The sequence below is a fragment of the Anabrus simplex genome, chromosome 4, assembly GCF_040414725.1.
Source record: "Anabrus simplex isolate iqAnaSimp1 chromosome 4, ASM4041472v1, whole genome shotgun sequence".
Lineage (NCBI taxonomy): Eukaryota > Metazoa > Arthropoda > Insecta > Orthoptera > Tettigoniidae > Anabrus > Anabrus simplex.
In genome coordinates this window covers 362,473,809-362,492,404 of record NC_090268.1, presented here as the reverse complement: position 1 = coordinate 362,492,404, position 18,596 = coordinate 362,473,809, and the positions used below count along the sequence as shown (strand labels likewise).

The window sequence follows — 18,596 nt, the reverse complement described above, 5'->3', positions numbered from 1 at the left end:
GCATTGGCACTGCCGGTGGCTCCAGTTAGCCTACGCAGTGGCCTCCACGGTATGCACTAGCCAGCGTATTGGTAGGTGTGCTAGGTACCAACTGATGAGCCCACCGTAGCACACGAGGGCGAAACGCTGGCAACCAAGAATGAGCTAGCTGGAAAATTTATAATGTCCAATAACGGACCATTTATATTGGTATTATAAATTTGCTCATTCAGGACAAATATTTCAGATTCCCTATGGGAATCAACATCTATATCATCTGATGGCCAAGCAGGCATCAATTTTTAGTGATGAGACAAAGTCTCTTAGTGCATTGGCACTGCCGGTGGCTCCAGTTAGCCTACGCAGTGGCCTCCACGGTATGCACTAGCCAGCGTATTGGTAGGTGTGCTAGGTACCAACTGATGAGCCCACCCTAGCACACGAGGGCGAAACGCTGGCAACCAAGAATGAGCTAGCTGGAAAATTTATAATGTCCAATAACGGACCATTTATATTGGTATTATAAATTTGCTCATTCAGGACAAATATTTCAGATTCCCTATGGGAATCAACATCTATATCAAAGAAATTATTGTTGATGACCAGGTTTAGAAGCTGAATGAAATCATGTATTTCTAGTTTGCTAAGAGAACTATATTTACTTAGATTATTTTCAATGATTTTTGGAAGTTTAGAAATTGGTATGCTCGGGTACATATTTTCTATATCAAAGGAGTGGAGGGAGTGGTTAGGTTGTAGGTTTAATACCTTTAATTTCTCAATCAGTTCAGTAGTGTTTTTAAGGGATTTGTTGGAGAGATAATTTTTTGTTAGAAAATTTTGAATGAATTGGGATGCTTTTTAGAGTGGACTGGGTCTGTAGTTGATAATGGGTCGGATAGGAATATTAGGTTTGTGAATTTTCGGAAGGGCTTTAACTGTAGGAAGGCCTGGATTCATGGTTATCAGTTTAGATTTTTCATGGTCTGTAAAAAGAAATGTTAAGTTCTTTAAAGTTTGCTTTAGTTGCCTCTGGATTTTTTGGGTAGGATCTTTCTTGATTATTTTAAATGTGTTGTTGTTGAAAAATTCTTTAGTTTTGGATACATAATCAGTTTTATTCATTAAGACAGTAGCTTTACCTTTATCTGCCTTTGTAATTATTAAGTCATTATGTTTTATTTTACTTTTAAATTCTGTGATTTGTTTGTGTTCAGAGGTAGATTTGTCGTCATTAGAGTTAATGGAAGTTTTCCTACTTACGTTTTCAGCTGTGCCTATCTTATCTAGTTTTCTTTTTATTTCAAATCTAATTTCGTCTTGTTTCTCCAAAGGCATTTTGTTTATTGTAGCTTCTGATTCTATAATCATGTTAGTCATTATGTTTATTTTATTCATGTTAGGCCAGTTTTGGTTAGGGCCTTTTGATAAAATGGCGATTTCCTTTATTAAAGTTTACATTGTAAAGGTTAACTACAGGGGGATGAAATTTCTCAATTATATTTTTTGTCAAATTGATTTCTTTAGGTTGATTTAAAAGTGAAAACGTTTGTTTCTTCTTTTTTTAAATGTTTAATTTTCTATCTAAAGTAAACTGTTTTTGCGAAAGAATATCAAACAATTTATTGTCAATTTGACTTTGAAATATGTTCCATTGTGCTATAGAAAGCAGATGAGCTGCTTCAAGGTGAGTTTCATAAAATTTGTTATTTAAGAAGGATTTTTTCTTATGTAAAAAACAAATTTCGTTTTTCAGCCAAATCTTGTTTGTTTTTTGTTGAGTTTTGATCAAATGTGGTGTGTAACAAATGTTTTTTAATTGTTCCTTTCAAAAAATTGGGTGTTAAATCATGTGTAATACATTGCTTCAGGAAATTGATATCTTAGCCTAATTTGGCAACTTTGATTTTTAGGCCCATATATTGATAGGCCTTTCTCATTGCCTGGTAGGCCGTTTCATTCTAAAACACATTTTAACACATTTATAAAATAACATACAATTAATGGGGTGATACATGAAATACGATAAAATTATGATACAATTGGTGTGATATAAAATTCTTAAAATTCCGGCTGTTCGTTACATAATTCAGTCTGTGTGCATCCGGGATAAGTTCATTTTTACAGTTGTATGCTGTCTATGTGAATGACATTTGTTACTTTAGATATTAGGTGGTTCCAAGGAAGTTTACTTTGATCATGTAAGATCGTGATGTATTTAGAGATGAATTCCCACTTCAATTTGAACCTGAAGGAGAAAATAGCTAAGTTAGATGTTGGAAGCAATGTATGGAAGTTACTAGAAACATTAGAATCGTTAAATGATGATTGACTCACCTTGAGCAGCATGTGAACGTGTTGTTACACAGACGGAGCCGGACGAAGTGTGTGAGCAACGGTAAAGGAGGCTAGGGGAAGGCGAGGGGAAGAAAGGAGGCGTTGCACTTGCGGGAGAATGGAACTAAGGCGGGGCGGAAGGATGGGGTAGTGGGTGTAATTGACGGGAGTGTGTATTCCGGATTACCTGGAAAATCGAACTGTTTTTCGATAGTTTGGTATTTTTAAGCCAATCGATTAAAAGATTGCCTACCAGGCAATCAGAAAGGCCTATCAATATATGGGCCTAAAAATCAAAGTTGCCAAATTAGGCAAAGATATCAATTTCCTGAAGCAATGTATTACACATGATTTAACACCCAATTTTTTGAAAGGAACAATTAGAAAACATCGTTACGCACCACATTTGATCAAAACTCAACAAAAAACAAACAGATTTGGCTGAAAAATGAAATTTGTTTTTTACATAATAAAAAATCCTTCTTAAATAACAAATTTTATGAAACTCACCTTGAAGCAGCTCATCTGCTTTCTATAGCACAATGGAACATATTTCAAAGTCAAATTGACAATAAATTGTTTGATATTCTTTCGCAAAAACAGCTTACTTTAGATAGAAAATTAAACATTTTAAAAAAGAAGAAACAAACGTTTTCACTTTTAAATCAACCTAAAGAAATCAATTTGACAAAAAATATAATTGAGAAATTTCATCCCCCTGTAGTTAACCTTTTCAATGTAAACATTAATAAAGAAGAAATCGCCATTTTATCAAAAGGCCCTAACCAAAACTGGCCTAACATGAATAAAATAAACATAATGACTAACATGATTATAGAATCAGAAGCTACAATAAACAAAATGCCTTTGGAGAAACAAGACGAAATTAGATTTGAAATAAAAAGAAAACTAGATAAGATAGACACAGCTGAAAACGTAAGTAGGAAAACTATTTCCATTAACTCTAATGACGACAAATCTACCTCTGAACATAAACAAATCACAGAATTTAAAAGTAAAATAAAACATAATGACGTAATAATTACAAAGGCAGATAAAGGTAAAGCTACTGTCTTAATGAATAAAACTGATTATGTATCCAAAACTAAAGAATTTTTCAACAACAACACATTTAAAATAATCAAGAAAGATCCTACCCAAAAAATCCAGAGGCAACTAAAGCAAACTTTAAAGAACTTAACATTTCTTTTTACAGACCATGAAAAATCTACACTGATAACCATGAATCCAGGAATTCCTACAGTTAAAGCCCTTCCGAAAATTCACAAACCTAATATTCCTATCCGACCCATTATCAACTACAGACCCAGTCCACTCTACAAAGCATCCCAATTCATTCAAAATTTTCTAACAAAAAATTATCTCTCCAACAAATCCCTTAAAAACACTACTGAACTGATTGAGAAATTAAAGGTATTAAACCTACAACCTAACCACTCCCTCCACTCCTTTGATATAGAAAATATGTACCCGAGCATACCAATTTCTAAACTTCCAAAAATCATTGAAAATAATCTAAGTAAATATAGTTCTCTTAGCAAACTAGAAATACAAGATTTCATTCAGCTTCTAAACCTGGTCATCAACAATAATTTCTTTGTTTTCGACAAAATTATATATCAACAGAATGGACTGGCGATGGGATCACCTTCATCAGGAATTTTGGCTAATATTTATTTAGATAACTTAGATCATACAAAAATCAATAATAACAACTTGCCAAATATTCTCATGTGGGCTAGATATGTGGATGACACATTTGTCATTATGGATGAATCAATCATGAACGCGGAATCCACTCTTCAGACTTGAATAATATTGACCCATACATTAAATTCACACTAGAGTCAGAAACCAATAAAGTAATCAATTTTCTAGATATAACCATTACTAGAAATACATCTGGCCTGTCTTACAAAATATACAGGAAACCTACACAAACTGCTAACACTATACACAAAGATTCCATACATCCCATAATGCACAAACGTGCAGCATACAATAGCATGGTATATCGAGCCTTCGCCATACCCATGGCAAAGAAAGATCTTAATAATGAACTTAATACCATAAGGGCAATTGCTAAGTTCAATGGGTACAACAGGCAGTTTATAGAACAAATAATAAACAAATATAGGTACCGGCCTAAAACCAAACTCATAAAAGAAAAAGAAAAAACTCATATTTCAACCACCTTCACTTATAATAATGACGTCCACAAAATCACCAACCTTTTCCGAAAACACAACCTAAGAATTTTATTCAAAACTAACAACAGAACCTCCAAAATTTTACACAACTCTGCATCAATCAATACCCCCAGTATCTACTCCAAATCTGGAATATATAGACTAAAATGCAATGAATGCAGCAGCTCCTACATAGGTCAAACAGGACGCAACTTTATGATTAGATATTCGGAACACGTCAACGCGATGAGACACAATAAGTTCTCCGCCATGGGTGTACATATGCACGACACTAATCACAAATTTACCGACATTGAACAAGATATGGAAGTTCTTCAAACAGTAAACAAGGGACCCACAATGAATATCATTGAAAGTTGTTACATCAACTGCGACCAATATTTTAACCCCAATTATAATTTAAATGAGATTTACGAGAAACCCAATATCCTTTTTGATCTTTTAATCGATTGGCTTAAAAATACCAAACTATCGAAAAACAGTTTGATTTTCCAAGTAATCCGGAATACACACTCCCGTCAATTACACCCACTACCCCATCCTTCCGCCCCGCCTTAGTTCCATTCCCCCGCAAGTGCTCCGCCTCCTTCCTTCCCCTCGCCTTCCCCTAGCCTCCTTTACCGTTGCTCACACACTTTGTCCGGCTCCGTCTGTGTAACAACACGTTCACATGCTGCTCAAGGTGAGTCAATCATCATTTAACGATTCTAATGTTTCTAGTAACTTCCATACATTGCTTCCAACATCTAACTTAGCTATTTTCTCCTTCAGGTTCAAACTGAAGTGGGAATTCATCTCTAAATACATCACGATCTTACATGATCAAAGTAAACTTCCCTGGAACCACCTAATATCTAAAGGAACAAATGTCATTCACATAGACAGCATACAACTGTAAAAATGAACTTATCCCGGATGCACACAGACTGAATTATGTAACGAACAGCCGGAATTTTAAGAATTTTATATCACACCAATTGCATCATAATTTTATCGTATTTCACGTATCACCACATTAGTTGTATGTTATTTTATAATGTGTTAAAATGTGTTTTAGATGTTTTAGGAATATATATCTTGTTTTAATTTGTACTCAAGGCTGATGATGGCACATAGATGCCGAAACTAGTACCATTTGACTATTTGACATGTGATTAAATCACAATAAAACGTCATTGTATTGAATAGGTGGACCTTGAAAGATTTTAATTTTGTTGCAACATTAATCATTACTTCAGAGACGTACTTGTTTGTCATTTACAAAGGCAAATATACACACTACTAACAACAATCAAATCATTACTTGACGAGACCTACTCGTTTGTCATTTACAAAGGCAAATATACACACCACTAACAACAACCAAATCATTACTTCACGAGACCTACTCGTTTGTCGTTTACAAAGGCAAATATACACACCACTAACAACAACCAAATCATTACTTCACGAGACCTACTCGTTTGTCGTTTACAAAGGCAAATATACACACCACTAACAACAACCAAATCATTACTTCACGAGACCTACTCGTTTTCACAATTAAGTATTTATTTTCCACCTAGTCGATACAATGATTGCTTAAGGCAATTTTTAATGGTCAAAAGTGGTACATGTTTCGTATATTATCAACATCTTCAGCCACATAACACTGTTTAGATGAAAAATGTATAAAATTGACAAAGTAATGCTTTAGAGGAAGTGTCCTTAAAATTAACATAAGATTGACAAGATTAAAACAAACAAATAACTCAAGAGAAAATATATAAATTATTTCTACAATAGAAAGCAGTCGTCAAGGAAACACTTGTACAATATTCCATAGAGAAATTGTCCTAATAAATATTCTTTTCTTAATAATTCATGAAAAAAAGATCAATTTATAAATTAAAAATTATACAATTTATAACTAATTATCGAAATGAAGAAATCCTGATATCACAGTGCGGCTCTTATTATTAATGTAGATGAAGATATAACTAATTCCTAGTTGTCAAATCTTATTAAGCCTGCTTTCCTTTGGAACAGTAACTCCTGTCATTCTTTCACAGTTTTGCGCCGGGTGTAATATTGATGATGCGTTCTTCCTTGCTCTTGCACCTGAGGAGGTGGAGGAGCGGGGGATATAGGTGTGTCAAGAACTTCCTTGCTGTCACCTATAGCTTCAACTGAGGAGGAATAAGTTGTAGGGCTATCTGTAGGAGGAGAAATTCCAATTCTTTTTTCGTGATCCTTCTCAAGCATTTTCAAATATACTAGAATTTGATAATATAATGGATTCTTATATTCTACAGCCTCATTAAGGTTATCATTTTTCTTTACAAGTTGGTCTAGATGAATGTATAGGTCTTCATATGTGTTCATTAAGCTGCCCTTTTTTAACTTTTTTATGATGGTCAGGTCTTGTTCTATGTTGTAGTGCGATACGGACCATGAAGCTGATTTTATGTAAACCTACTCGTTTGTCGTTTACAAAAGCAAATATACACACTACTAACAACAACCAAATCATTACTTGACGGGACCTACTCGTTTGTCATTTACAAAGGCAAATATACACACTACAAACCATCAATAAAATTATTGATACTATATATACATTTCTTAACATACCTCCAGGTAAGAGTCGCACTACACTCACTACTGTTATAGAACAAAAATCGTATTCTGGTAGAGAAAAGTACGACGACTTTCTCTACGTACGGATGCAACCTTCTTTACGAAGAGCATCCCTAACCTTATTTACACACTTCATCGACGTCTTGAGTTCTTCTCGAGTGCCGCACAGGTTGGTGTAACGCCTCAGGTTTCTGCAACTGAAAGTGGATACTCGGCCGACGATTTCCTCGACCAAGAATCAGCTCTGTGCTCAAACACACATCCACTACCGAATCTCAATTCTGTATGCATCACCATATCCACTGTACATAACCTCGTAGAAGAATTGTAGTCCAACTATTATACAGAGTTGGAGTTACAAATAAACACTTAAGTAGCGTCTTTGATCTAACAGCCACCAGAAACTCATTAGCATCAACAACATATAGCGTGCTCACTCCGAAAACGATACTCAAGAACAATACAACATTGCCTAGGACTATGCGCAAAGTAACTCCCGCGCGCCGGTCCGATTGAGACACACACAGAATCAGAGACAGAAACACAATCAGAAACAGCATTAGAATCAGAATCCGAATGACTTGCCGCACATGCGTACCTGCTTATATAGGCTTGCTGCACGTGGTTATAGCGTCCTGGAAAGTTTACTGGTAGCAACGCTCTCACAGGCACTTCTTGACGCGTCACTCAGTCAACACAACCTCTCTTAAAAACAAAGCGGGCCGATGACCTTCGATGTTAGGCCCCTTAAAACAACAAGCATCAGCATTAAAAACAAAGCCCTCGTATTGGCTATCGTGCGTCTGATGTGACATCGAACGTCCACTCACGTACATCCACATTGATCCACTCCAATTCTTCAGCCTATACTACCTGCTGTACCCCGTGTTTCCAAGCCACTTGTTGCAACACATCCAACTGACTTTAACCGTCCTTCCCGATATAGTCGCAGTTTTCCCGGTTGCACAATCCTTACGGCTAGGCCATATTTACAGACTCTTACCCAAACGGAAATTTATACAAAATATAATGATGCACATATGCAATATTCCCTAACTACACATTCTTCTTATAATATTACGTTTTTACATTCTCAATAAACAAAATTACATGATTTTAACATTACAAACTATATACGAAAATTTCCTAACCTAAAAATTCAGGGATCGTACATAAGTACGGTTACACCCTCCACTGATGTATAAGGTGCCCCAATAAACTAGCTTCTTTTTGCACTATTTCTTTTCCAACTTGAGGGCTCTCGGAGCCTTTTCCTCCCACAATGTACTACTCCTTTTACTTTTCCGTTAGTTGCAGGTAACTCACATGCCTGTGTTAAGTTGTTTTAACATTCTGAAATTAAAAGAAACTTTATGATAATAATAATAATAATTCCATCAGTCAACGAGCGGCATGGGGGTGTGCATTATCATACATCAGAATGAAATTTTTCACCAACTAAGGTAGCATGGGGTATTGCATGCTCAGCTAACACCTTTACGATGTAACGGTGTGCATTCAGAGCGCCTCCATCGATGAAAAGAATTTCCATCCGGGCCTTAAAACTGATACCAGCCCTTACCATGATGGAGCCACCTCCACATGGTAACATCTCAGAAACATTGCAAGGTCAATATCGCTCCCCGTGCCTTTTCCACAGTATCTCTCTGCCATCAGGTGACCGGAGTTAAAATTGTGACTCATATGTGAACAGTACCATTGACCACGACTCCAGTCCTATTCTGATGTCGACGCACAAACTGTAATCGAGCTGCTCTGTGCTGTGGGGTAAGCTGTGGACCAGTTGCAGGTCTTCTCGAGATCAAATTGGCTTCTCAGAGTCTTTGTCTGACTGTCCTCACAGTTAGAGTGACATTTCTTACTGCCTCAAGACGATTTATGTTTTGGATGGCAGTAGTTTGGCTCAAGACTTAGATGACCAGAAACGTATTGCCCTAGAAGATGTAGACCTCTGACAGCCTGATCCAGGTCATCTGTGGTAGGTATCAAGTTCACAAAATCATCTTAGAACACACTGGGCACTTCTATATGATGCATCAATAGCATTAGCAGCATAATGGACAGTAGGCAATGGTATGATGATAAACGGGGATAAAAGTCAGGTTGTGAGCTTCACAAATAGGAAAAGTCCTCTCAGTTTTAATTACTGCATTGATGGGGTGAAGGTTCCCTTTGGGGATCATTGTAAATACCTAGGCATTAATATAAGGAAAGATCTTCATTGGGGTAATTACATAAATATGACTGTAAATAAAGGGTACAGATCTCTGCACATGGTTATGAGGGTATTTAGGGGTTATGGTAAGGATGTAAAGGAGAGAGCATATTTGTCTCTGTCTATGGTTTCACCAGGATTACTTGATTCAGGAACTGGAAAAAATCCAAAGAAAAGCAGCTCGATTTGTTCTGGGCAATTTCCGACAAAAGAGTAGCGTTACAAAAATGTTGCAAAGTTTGGGCTGGGAAGACATGGGAGAAAGGAGACGAGCTGCTCAACTACGTGGTATGTTCCGAGCTGTCAGTGAAGAGATGGCGTGGGAGGACATCAGTAGACGAATAAGTTTGGGTGATGTCTTTAAAAGTAGGAAAGATCACAATATGAAGATAAAGTTGGAATTCAAGAGGACAAATTGGGGCAAATATTCGTTTATAGGAAGGGGAGTAAGGGATTGAAATAACTTACCAAGGGAGATGTTCAATAAATTTCCAATTTCTTTGCAATCATTTAAGAAAAGGCTAGGAAAACAACAGATACGGAATCTGCCACCTGGGCGACTGCCGTAAATGCAGATCAAAAGTGATTGATTGATAATGAATGTTGCGACCATCATCCACCAATGCCACTGATCTTGCAACATCTTCTGGGCTAAGAGACATCTTAATTTGTCAAACGGGAAAGAGAAACTGAAGGAAAATGTTCCTTTGTGACAGATATTATGTTACACACTAATAATCCACCAATAGCTTCCACCCCAGTATCGTGAAACTTAAAAGGTGTTATTATTAGCCGATGCAATAAAATTGAGTGCCTAGCACGGAGGGGTTGAAAGCGGCTCCGTAAGTTTATTTATGATTTCTAAACATCATATTCTTCTCCAAAACTGCAGAATACACATTACAAACTGCCTTAATGTAAGTAATGAAACATTTCCCTCCAATAATGGGTGTTTAACAATTATGATTTAGTTTTTGTCCACCAGTGTATATTAAAATTTTAAGGGGTTGTTTAGAGCAATGCTTTTTTAACCACAATATTCAGCAGCCAACTTTTACACTTGCACAAACAAGAAAAAACAGCCTGAAACCAAGATTTCTTGGATGATTTGGTTTGAGCACAGTATCAATTCCTGAGGAATATAGTGAACAAATTGCAAATTGAACTAGTTTTGCTGCTTCTATTATATTACCAACATGGCAGAAAAGCAGAAAGAAAAAGTGCTTGAAATAGACTACCTTCTCCAGTTCATTTTAAGTAATGATAAAGCAACAGGTACAGGAAAGAGTCTAACATCTGCAGATTATTCAAAATAATTATTTATAAGCATTCACATATGTGTGCTCTAATGCCCAGGCACTTGAATACGATCCACTGGCCGTGATGATGACCGCAATCTTTGGACATGAATTCAGTAAAATCATGTGTATATATGCATATGTGCTTGTATGTCCAGTATGATGACAGTATGTTTTGTAGTATGTTATCATGATGATGACGATGAGGTAGGGAAAGAGCGAAACCTGGTATCAATGCAGAGCCTACTCCTGCACCGAGAGGTCTGCTCAAGGCTTAAAGTCTCCATCAGACAGACAAATCACCATCACAGTCTATATGAGCACTGTGGAGAGGTTTGGAATTGAGTGTTGGAACTCAAACCAGCTAACCATGGTGTCAGACCATAAAGGAAAGCTTTATGCTTTAATGATCACAGTGGGCTGAACCACATTTTTGTATAATGACATTATTTTAAATACACATTTACCTCCATCAGTATAAGAATATCCTCTCCAGTGTCAGATAAGAACATATGTTTGCCCTGCTGAGCACTAGGCTTTAATAAGTCCTTGAGAAGTCGGAGAGCGAGTTCCAAGAAGTCTTCATCATATTCACATATAGGGCCTACAACAAGAAACAGTCAATAGAGTTGTACTGCTTACAAGAAAAACACTTTGCTATTTCCTCCTACTAATAAATAAAACTAAGTGGACTGATTTAGAAATAATGATGATAATGTTAACACAATGTTTATCTTTTACATAATTATGCCTTGATGACTGGTAGGAAATTTCAAGAGCCGCTAATCTTTCGATGGACATTTTTTATGTCATTGTATCAGTTCCTCTTCCCCCCCCCCCCCCCATGTTAAAACAAATCTTATAATCCTTTCTTACCTTCAACAGTATTGTTCACAATAAATTCACAACAGTAATTACAACACTGATTCAGCTTTCTTACTTCACTACTTGACTTTAACCCTTTGAGGTCCTCTATTGGACTCAGTCCAATGTTGCTAATACCAGTTCAAGTCCCATGTCGGATCTGGCTCAACCTAAATTTAAGCTTACATTTCTCATACATTTGTAGGAAAATAATGCGCATTCTTTAAACTGTACAGACCATAAGTATTCTACTGTACAATGCTGACATCTATGATTCATTTGTTTCATTTTAGAAGTGTTATCTCTGAAATAATGACTTTACAATATGGCATTTACTGGCTGTAACATGCCTACCATGAGCAGTTATGTGATACAGTGATTCTGATGTTCATTTTTGCCTCAGTGAGAAGCTACACATCATTGATGCCCAAAAAGAAAAAGGGTTGTATGTTCAGACAAGATTGCGATAGGTGATAGTGTAAGTGATAGGGAGAAATCTTCTGTGGGACTTGTCCTAGGAACCAAGGACTCCATTTCAACAAGTGCTTCAGAAAGAAGCAAGAGTGATGTTGACTGAATGACAATGTAAAATTTTGTATAGATTTACTTTTGAAATATAAAATAAATATCTGTGTACTTTTCTCGTATTTGCCTATTTCAAATTTGACCATTAGGGTACACAATTGAAAATATAACACAACTCCAAAGGGTAAAGCTGAAGAGCATGATTCCAATAGTGTAAGCATTATCACTATTAATTCTGTTTCAACTCAATTTTATTCATTAGGAGAATGAAGTAACAACGAGTTTCCACGTTCAAGGTTGACAGACTTTTCATTGTTTCAATTTCCTATTTTTACCTTGTTATTTGTCATTAATTCATTTTAAAAATATTTATGAAGTTTTTATTTTCATGATGATGGCATCTGATACAGGCTCAGAATCACATGTGCCAAAGTACCATCATTTATTACTATTAGCATGAACTAGTGCTGGGAAATAGTCAGGCTCGAGACATAAATCTAAGATCTTGAGACACTCAAGATTTTCTTGAGACAAATTCTTCATCAAAGGGACTATCAGAGTAGCAGTACTTGAGCCCCAAAGCTTGCTGTGGTGCAAATATTTTCACCACTTAACTTGTGTTCAGTATGACAGCTGGTGTGCTCAGCATATTAGAGATATTAACAAACACAGCAATATTGCAGAACTCTGTATAGGTAATAATAAAATAATAGAACACTCCAATCCACAGTAGCATGTCAGACAATTAGTATAAAAGAAAAGGAATTAGATTTTCTCAGGTTTTTAATTCTTATCATAGGTTATGAATTTTATTATGGTCATTGACAATTGATTACTATCAAAGGGTAGAGAAGAGTCCACCCATTCAATACCATTAACTTGTATAGTGTCTTATATAATTGGGACTAGTTTCGACCCCATATACACGGGGTCATCTTCAGCCATGACCCCATTGGAAAAATATATGCTCACATACAACACATAATAAATTAAACAGTCTGGTACGTCTCAGTTTACAGTCCAAATTTTAAAACACTGATGAAGTCTGAACAACACATCCAAATATGAAATCAAATGACGCTTCAAAACTGCTGCTGTTGGTGCCGAAATATGTCGTCGTTCCTACAGCAATCAAACATTCCTGAGATCTGGGAGTTGGCATTCTCCATCTTCATAGGCAAGCCACTTGGTTTATAAATTATGTTTTGTACAATAGCAATATGGGTAATGGTTTGTTGAAGGGGAACATTCATAACTTGAATAGGTATTACTTTTTGTCAGATGTAGTTATCTATTGTTTAATTTTGATTTGAAGTGAATGTCTGAAAAGAAAATACTTGAGATAAATTATTGAGAAAAGAAGGAGAGCTAGAGGATCGAGATTAATATACAGCTGTATGAAACTCACCTTTGAGATTACGTAGCGATTAAGTGTGATTTTGATGGGTGTGACGTTAGACAATTGGACTTGAACTATATGAGTTAACATAATGGTCAAATGTGATTGTGATGGGTGTGATTAAAGAGAATGAGTCTGGAATTACAGGTGTTGACATCTCAAGTGGTTGTTGATAAGAGCGAGAAAGGCCAAAGTTGGATGGTTAATTGAATGTGAGTGAGTTGATGGTATACAGTAAGTGAGTTGAAGAGGCGAAACCAATGTGAGATTAGGGCTGGTATGTGTTCAGTGGGAAAAGTTGGGTGGCCAAGTTTGAGTAAGTCAATTTGTTGGCAATAGGTTGGTTATGGACACAATTAATATGTGATGGTGGTTAGTATAGGCACAGTGTGTGTGAAAGAGAGATGAAAAGGGAGGTAGGGATGTATAGTGGATAAACTACGGGTTTGGCAACATGGCAGGAAGTTAGAGTATGTGTGGTTAGTAAGTAATACAATGCAATATATGTATATTTCAGTTTCTGGTTAGATGGAAGAGAAGGCCTGAAGGCCTTAATCTTGCCAGGTAAAATAAAACATTACTAAACTAAAATAAACTAAACTAAACTAAGTAATGAGAAGTGACACGAGAGCAGAAAAAGCACCAAGTAGAAACAGGAAGGTAATGTAGGTCACAACTCAGCAGTGAAGCAACATGATAACTGTGCAGCAAGCGATAATAGTATGTGCGAGGAGAGGTTGGAGTGGAATGTAATGTCTTGCTGTGTCAGTCAGAAGAGGTTAGGGAGGACATTGTCCCCCATATGGGCGGCCTTGTAACAAGCGGCTGTTGTGCCATTCTGCATTATTCATTTTATTTGCCATTTTAATTTTGCCTTATGTTCATTTAATTGGTGTTCTAACATGGCTATCGGTTCTCTGAGAGGAAGATGTCCATGGGCCAATTGGCAGCAGGTACCGATTAACTCATTTAATGTTATTTTTATTTATTTTATGAGAATTTATTCTATGTGTATGTCAGTATAAAAACTGTCTAGGTTGGGCATTATTATTTTTCTCCATTAATAGATCAATAAGGTAGCAATACGGTAGATCTGGAGGAAAGTGAATATGATATGATATGATATGATACGATACAATACATGATACGATACGATTGATATGATATGATATGATATGATATGATATGATATGATATGATATGATATGATATGATATGATATGATATGATATGATATGATATGATATGATATGATATGATATGATATGATATGATAACTCACCTTTATGTTCTCCGTAAATTATGTGCATTTGGTATGGACACCAGCTCCAGATTGACTGTTGAGAGGTAGCAAGAGCATAGTTTATGATGACAGCAGTTGGAGGAGGGATGTGTGAGGAGGGGCGGGTAGGTAGGTTTGAACTGACTGGCAGATTTAACGTGTCTTTTTTCCGTTTATAGATTGCGTATATAGGAATGATTTTATCAAATAGAATATTAGGTTTTTCATTTATTTCATTAATATTATGGTAAGGTTAAAGTAAGTAAGTAAGTAAGTAAGTAAGTAAAGTAAGTAAAGTAAATGAATGTAACAGTTCTCCAATATGTTGAGCATGGATCCCTTCTTGTCCACTTTCAACATGCTTAAATCTTGATCAATTGATGTAAAATTATGTTTTAAAGTCTGTCATGTGTTGTTCCATGGCAGAGAAATGATTGTATCTTGAAGCAGTGACATGTTCCATGTATCTTATTCAAAAATTACCCTACATCCTGTTGGCATGTATATGTACTTTCACAGCTATTGCATTGTAGTTTGTGGACACCTGATTATGAAAATTTATTAGTTTGATAGTATGTGTATTAAAGAAATTGGAAAAATTGTTATTATTACTTTTAAAAGCTATTTGTTGGTTATGTCTCTTGAAAATATTTGTAATTTGTAAATTGTAATTTGGTATAATTTGAACGTGAAGGAAAGTATGTTTTTTGTCTACTGACTCTGTTTAAAGTAGAAATTTGACGGTTTTTAGTTGTGTTGATGATTTTATTGATGAATTGTGCATTACACCCGTTTGATTTAGCTATTGATCGTATAACCTTTAGTTCATTTTTGAAGGTCTCTTTTAGATAAGGGGATGGTGTATGCTCTATTTACCATACTATAGTATTTTTATGGGATTGGGGATTGAGATAATCATTTTTGGATTGTACTACAGTAGAACCTCGATAATTCGAAATCGGTTAATTCAAAATCCTGCCAAATTCGAAGAACCTCTCATTCCCAGAAACATGAGATACAGTTTTGCATGTTATTTAAATTGTTTAATTCGAAATACGGATAATTCGTCATTCAAAGTACAATGTCGGCCCCATTACTGAAATTCAGACTTTTAATTCGAAACTGCCTTTACATTTTAAAACAATAGTATGTTACAGAGTAATTTCAACTCGAAATTTATCCGCGTCATAATAGAACGCGTGTTCCGTAACGCGGAGCTGTCTGCACTTACACTCACTTTGGTGGGTCTACAGCGTGCTTCATGATTGCTGAGTTGAATGAAATCGGAATTCTTTTGTATTCAACCTTTTAAGGAACACCGTAATATCACACAACAGGCAGTATGTGGAAAAAGAGAATGCGCGAACACTGGCGATGCCGACAGTTGACGAAAAAACGTGACTCATATGATCAAATTCGTAACACCGAACACCAAATCTTACAAATAGCACACACACAATATTTTTACACGTATGGCTCCCAGTAGGCCTATATCACCGTCTTAGGTAACATTCCATTATGTAGCCTATTGATTCTCTCTTCTTGCCATGGAACAGACCCAGCCTCTGAAGTGAAGTAATCCTTGAATACTTCTCATACATGAAAGGCGCCTTTTGTTGCATTTCCATGCTGCATAGGCAAATTTTCAAGTCTTGTGTCTTCTCTACATTAATTTGTAGATGAAACTGCATTGCTTTATTTTAATGCGAGCCCAAACGGACTTATGGTTTTAAAGGAGAAAGTGCCAGCCGGGGAATCGTACAAGGGTGATGGTCATTGTATTAGTAGTGCGTTGCAATGCACATGGAAGTGAGAAACTTTATCCCCTCGTCAAAGGAACGTTCGATAAGCCACAATGTTTTAAGGGCGTTGGGCACTTTCCATGCCAGTACAAAGCATCTAAAAATGCATACAGTACAGAAATCCAAAAAATAATGCATTTGCACAGGGAAACCACCATAATTTATCCTTGTCTTTGAATTGTGCGATTTTTTTTCTTTCATTGCGTGAGGTTATGTTTGTCGGTGATTTATACAAGCGCATTATTTGAACACTGTAAATGTACCTTGTTGGATACATTTCGGAAATAGATTTTTCCATGGCATATGAAAGGTTTAAACTGTGAATCGAGGTGATTGCATGTATTAATGGGTCTTACAATACTTTGTGATGCGGCAAGCGTTTACATTTCTGAAGTACGAGAGAAGTGCCATGGAAGGAAATCGTACAAGGATAGAGTCATAGGAAAGTTCGATTTTAAGGGCATCGGGTACTTTCTGTGTAAATACAAAGCATCTAAAATGCATACAGTATAGTAATCCAATGAATAAAGCACTTGCACATGGGAGACAGCATAGATTTCTCCTCGTCTTTGAATCGTGCTTTTTTCTTTCTTTCGTTGCGTGAGGTTGTGTTTGCCAGTGAGATATCCAAGTGCATTATTTGAATACTGCAAATGCACCTTCTTGGATACATTTAGGAAATAGGTTTTTTTTTTTCATGGCATTTGAAAGGTATAAACTGTGAATCAAGGTTAACGGCATGCAGTAATGGGCCTTAGAATATTTTGTAACGTGGCAAGGGTTGGTACTACTGAATTGCGAATTGGCGGTTAATTCAAAATCAACTCTGAAAAGTGGTGGCAAAAGGGGCTCTGGTTAAGACGCAGTAGGTCGTTATGCTACTTAGGTTCCAAAATGGGTAAAATATAAATATGTAAATAAATTCAGTGTTAATTTTAATCTTATACCAGTTGTATAGTATTATTAGAAGTAATTTCACATACTGTACTGTATATGAGTTGACTATGTTTGTAAGATATTTTAAGTAGAATTTTGTAAACAATATAAATTTATTAAGGATGATATGTGTGTTTAATAGAAAAAAATTACTAGCGTAAATTGTATAGTATTGTATTCTAGGAAAATTTTCTTCGTCTCCTGTTAATTTAAAATTTAGTGCTTGACAATAATGTATTTTAGTGTACCATTTGCCACCGAGGTAGACACCTCATTTGCAAATAAAGAGATTTTGATTTGATTTGATGTAATTCGTATTCCAATTCTTGAGCCCCAATGACTTCGAACTAACAAGGTTTTACTGTAACCATTTGAGTTGGTTTTCTAAAGATACCCGGTTGGGATGTCTAGTAATACTTAAATCTAAATAATTTAGTTTCTGTTGGGATTCAGATTCCAATGTAAAGTTGATATTTGGATCTAGGGCGTTTAAACTGGATAGGGTATAGGCCTCATTTCCTGGGTCTTGATTTAACCCCTATGCTGCTATGTTAGCGATTGCACTCCGCTAGCTGCTGTATTCGACTTTAGTCCAATGCTTCAGAATGTTATTACCATGTGATGTCATGTTCGATTTGAGTGGAAAAGGAGGGAAAATAGCATTTGCACTGGTCTACGGCATGCTGCTGCCTATTGGTGGACCGAAGAAGGTCGGTTTCAAATAGCATGAGTCTCGCCAGGTCACGCTGTTATTCCCGCCCGCTAATGTATTGTTCGTACGTCGCATCGTTTCTGTGTGAAAGTGGGTGTATTTTAATCACATATAAGTTTTAAAATCATAATTTACACACTGCACAAGGTAACTTCAAGACATAATAAGTGCGCAGCCAAAGAAAAGGAAACCCGAGGACGACATTTTTAAGTGGCTTTCCGAAAGTATGTCCGACATTGACACAGAGGAAGATGATGACGATTTTCTCTGTGACATGAATAGTGGATCAGAGTTGGAAATCGATGATAGTGATGACAGCAGTAGTGAGACTGACACTGAGTCTGGTGAGGCTATGGATAGTCCTAGGTTCGTTGGT

General features: G+C 36.2%; 1 protein-coding gene across 1 annotated transcript in view; it reads right to left on the bottom strand.

The window, feature by feature from the left end:
• The window catches only part of LOC136872277 (uncharacterized), a 259,648-nt gene that overhangs the window by 178,354 nt on the left and 62,698 nt on the right, over window positions 1–18,596 (bottom strand). Inside the window, exon 3 of the mRNA XM_067146098.2 lies at window positions 11,168–11,304. Coding sequence (XP_067002199.2) covers window positions 11,168–11,304 — 137 coding nt within the window. The remainder of the gene's footprint in view (window positions 1–11,167; window positions 11,305–18,596) is intronic.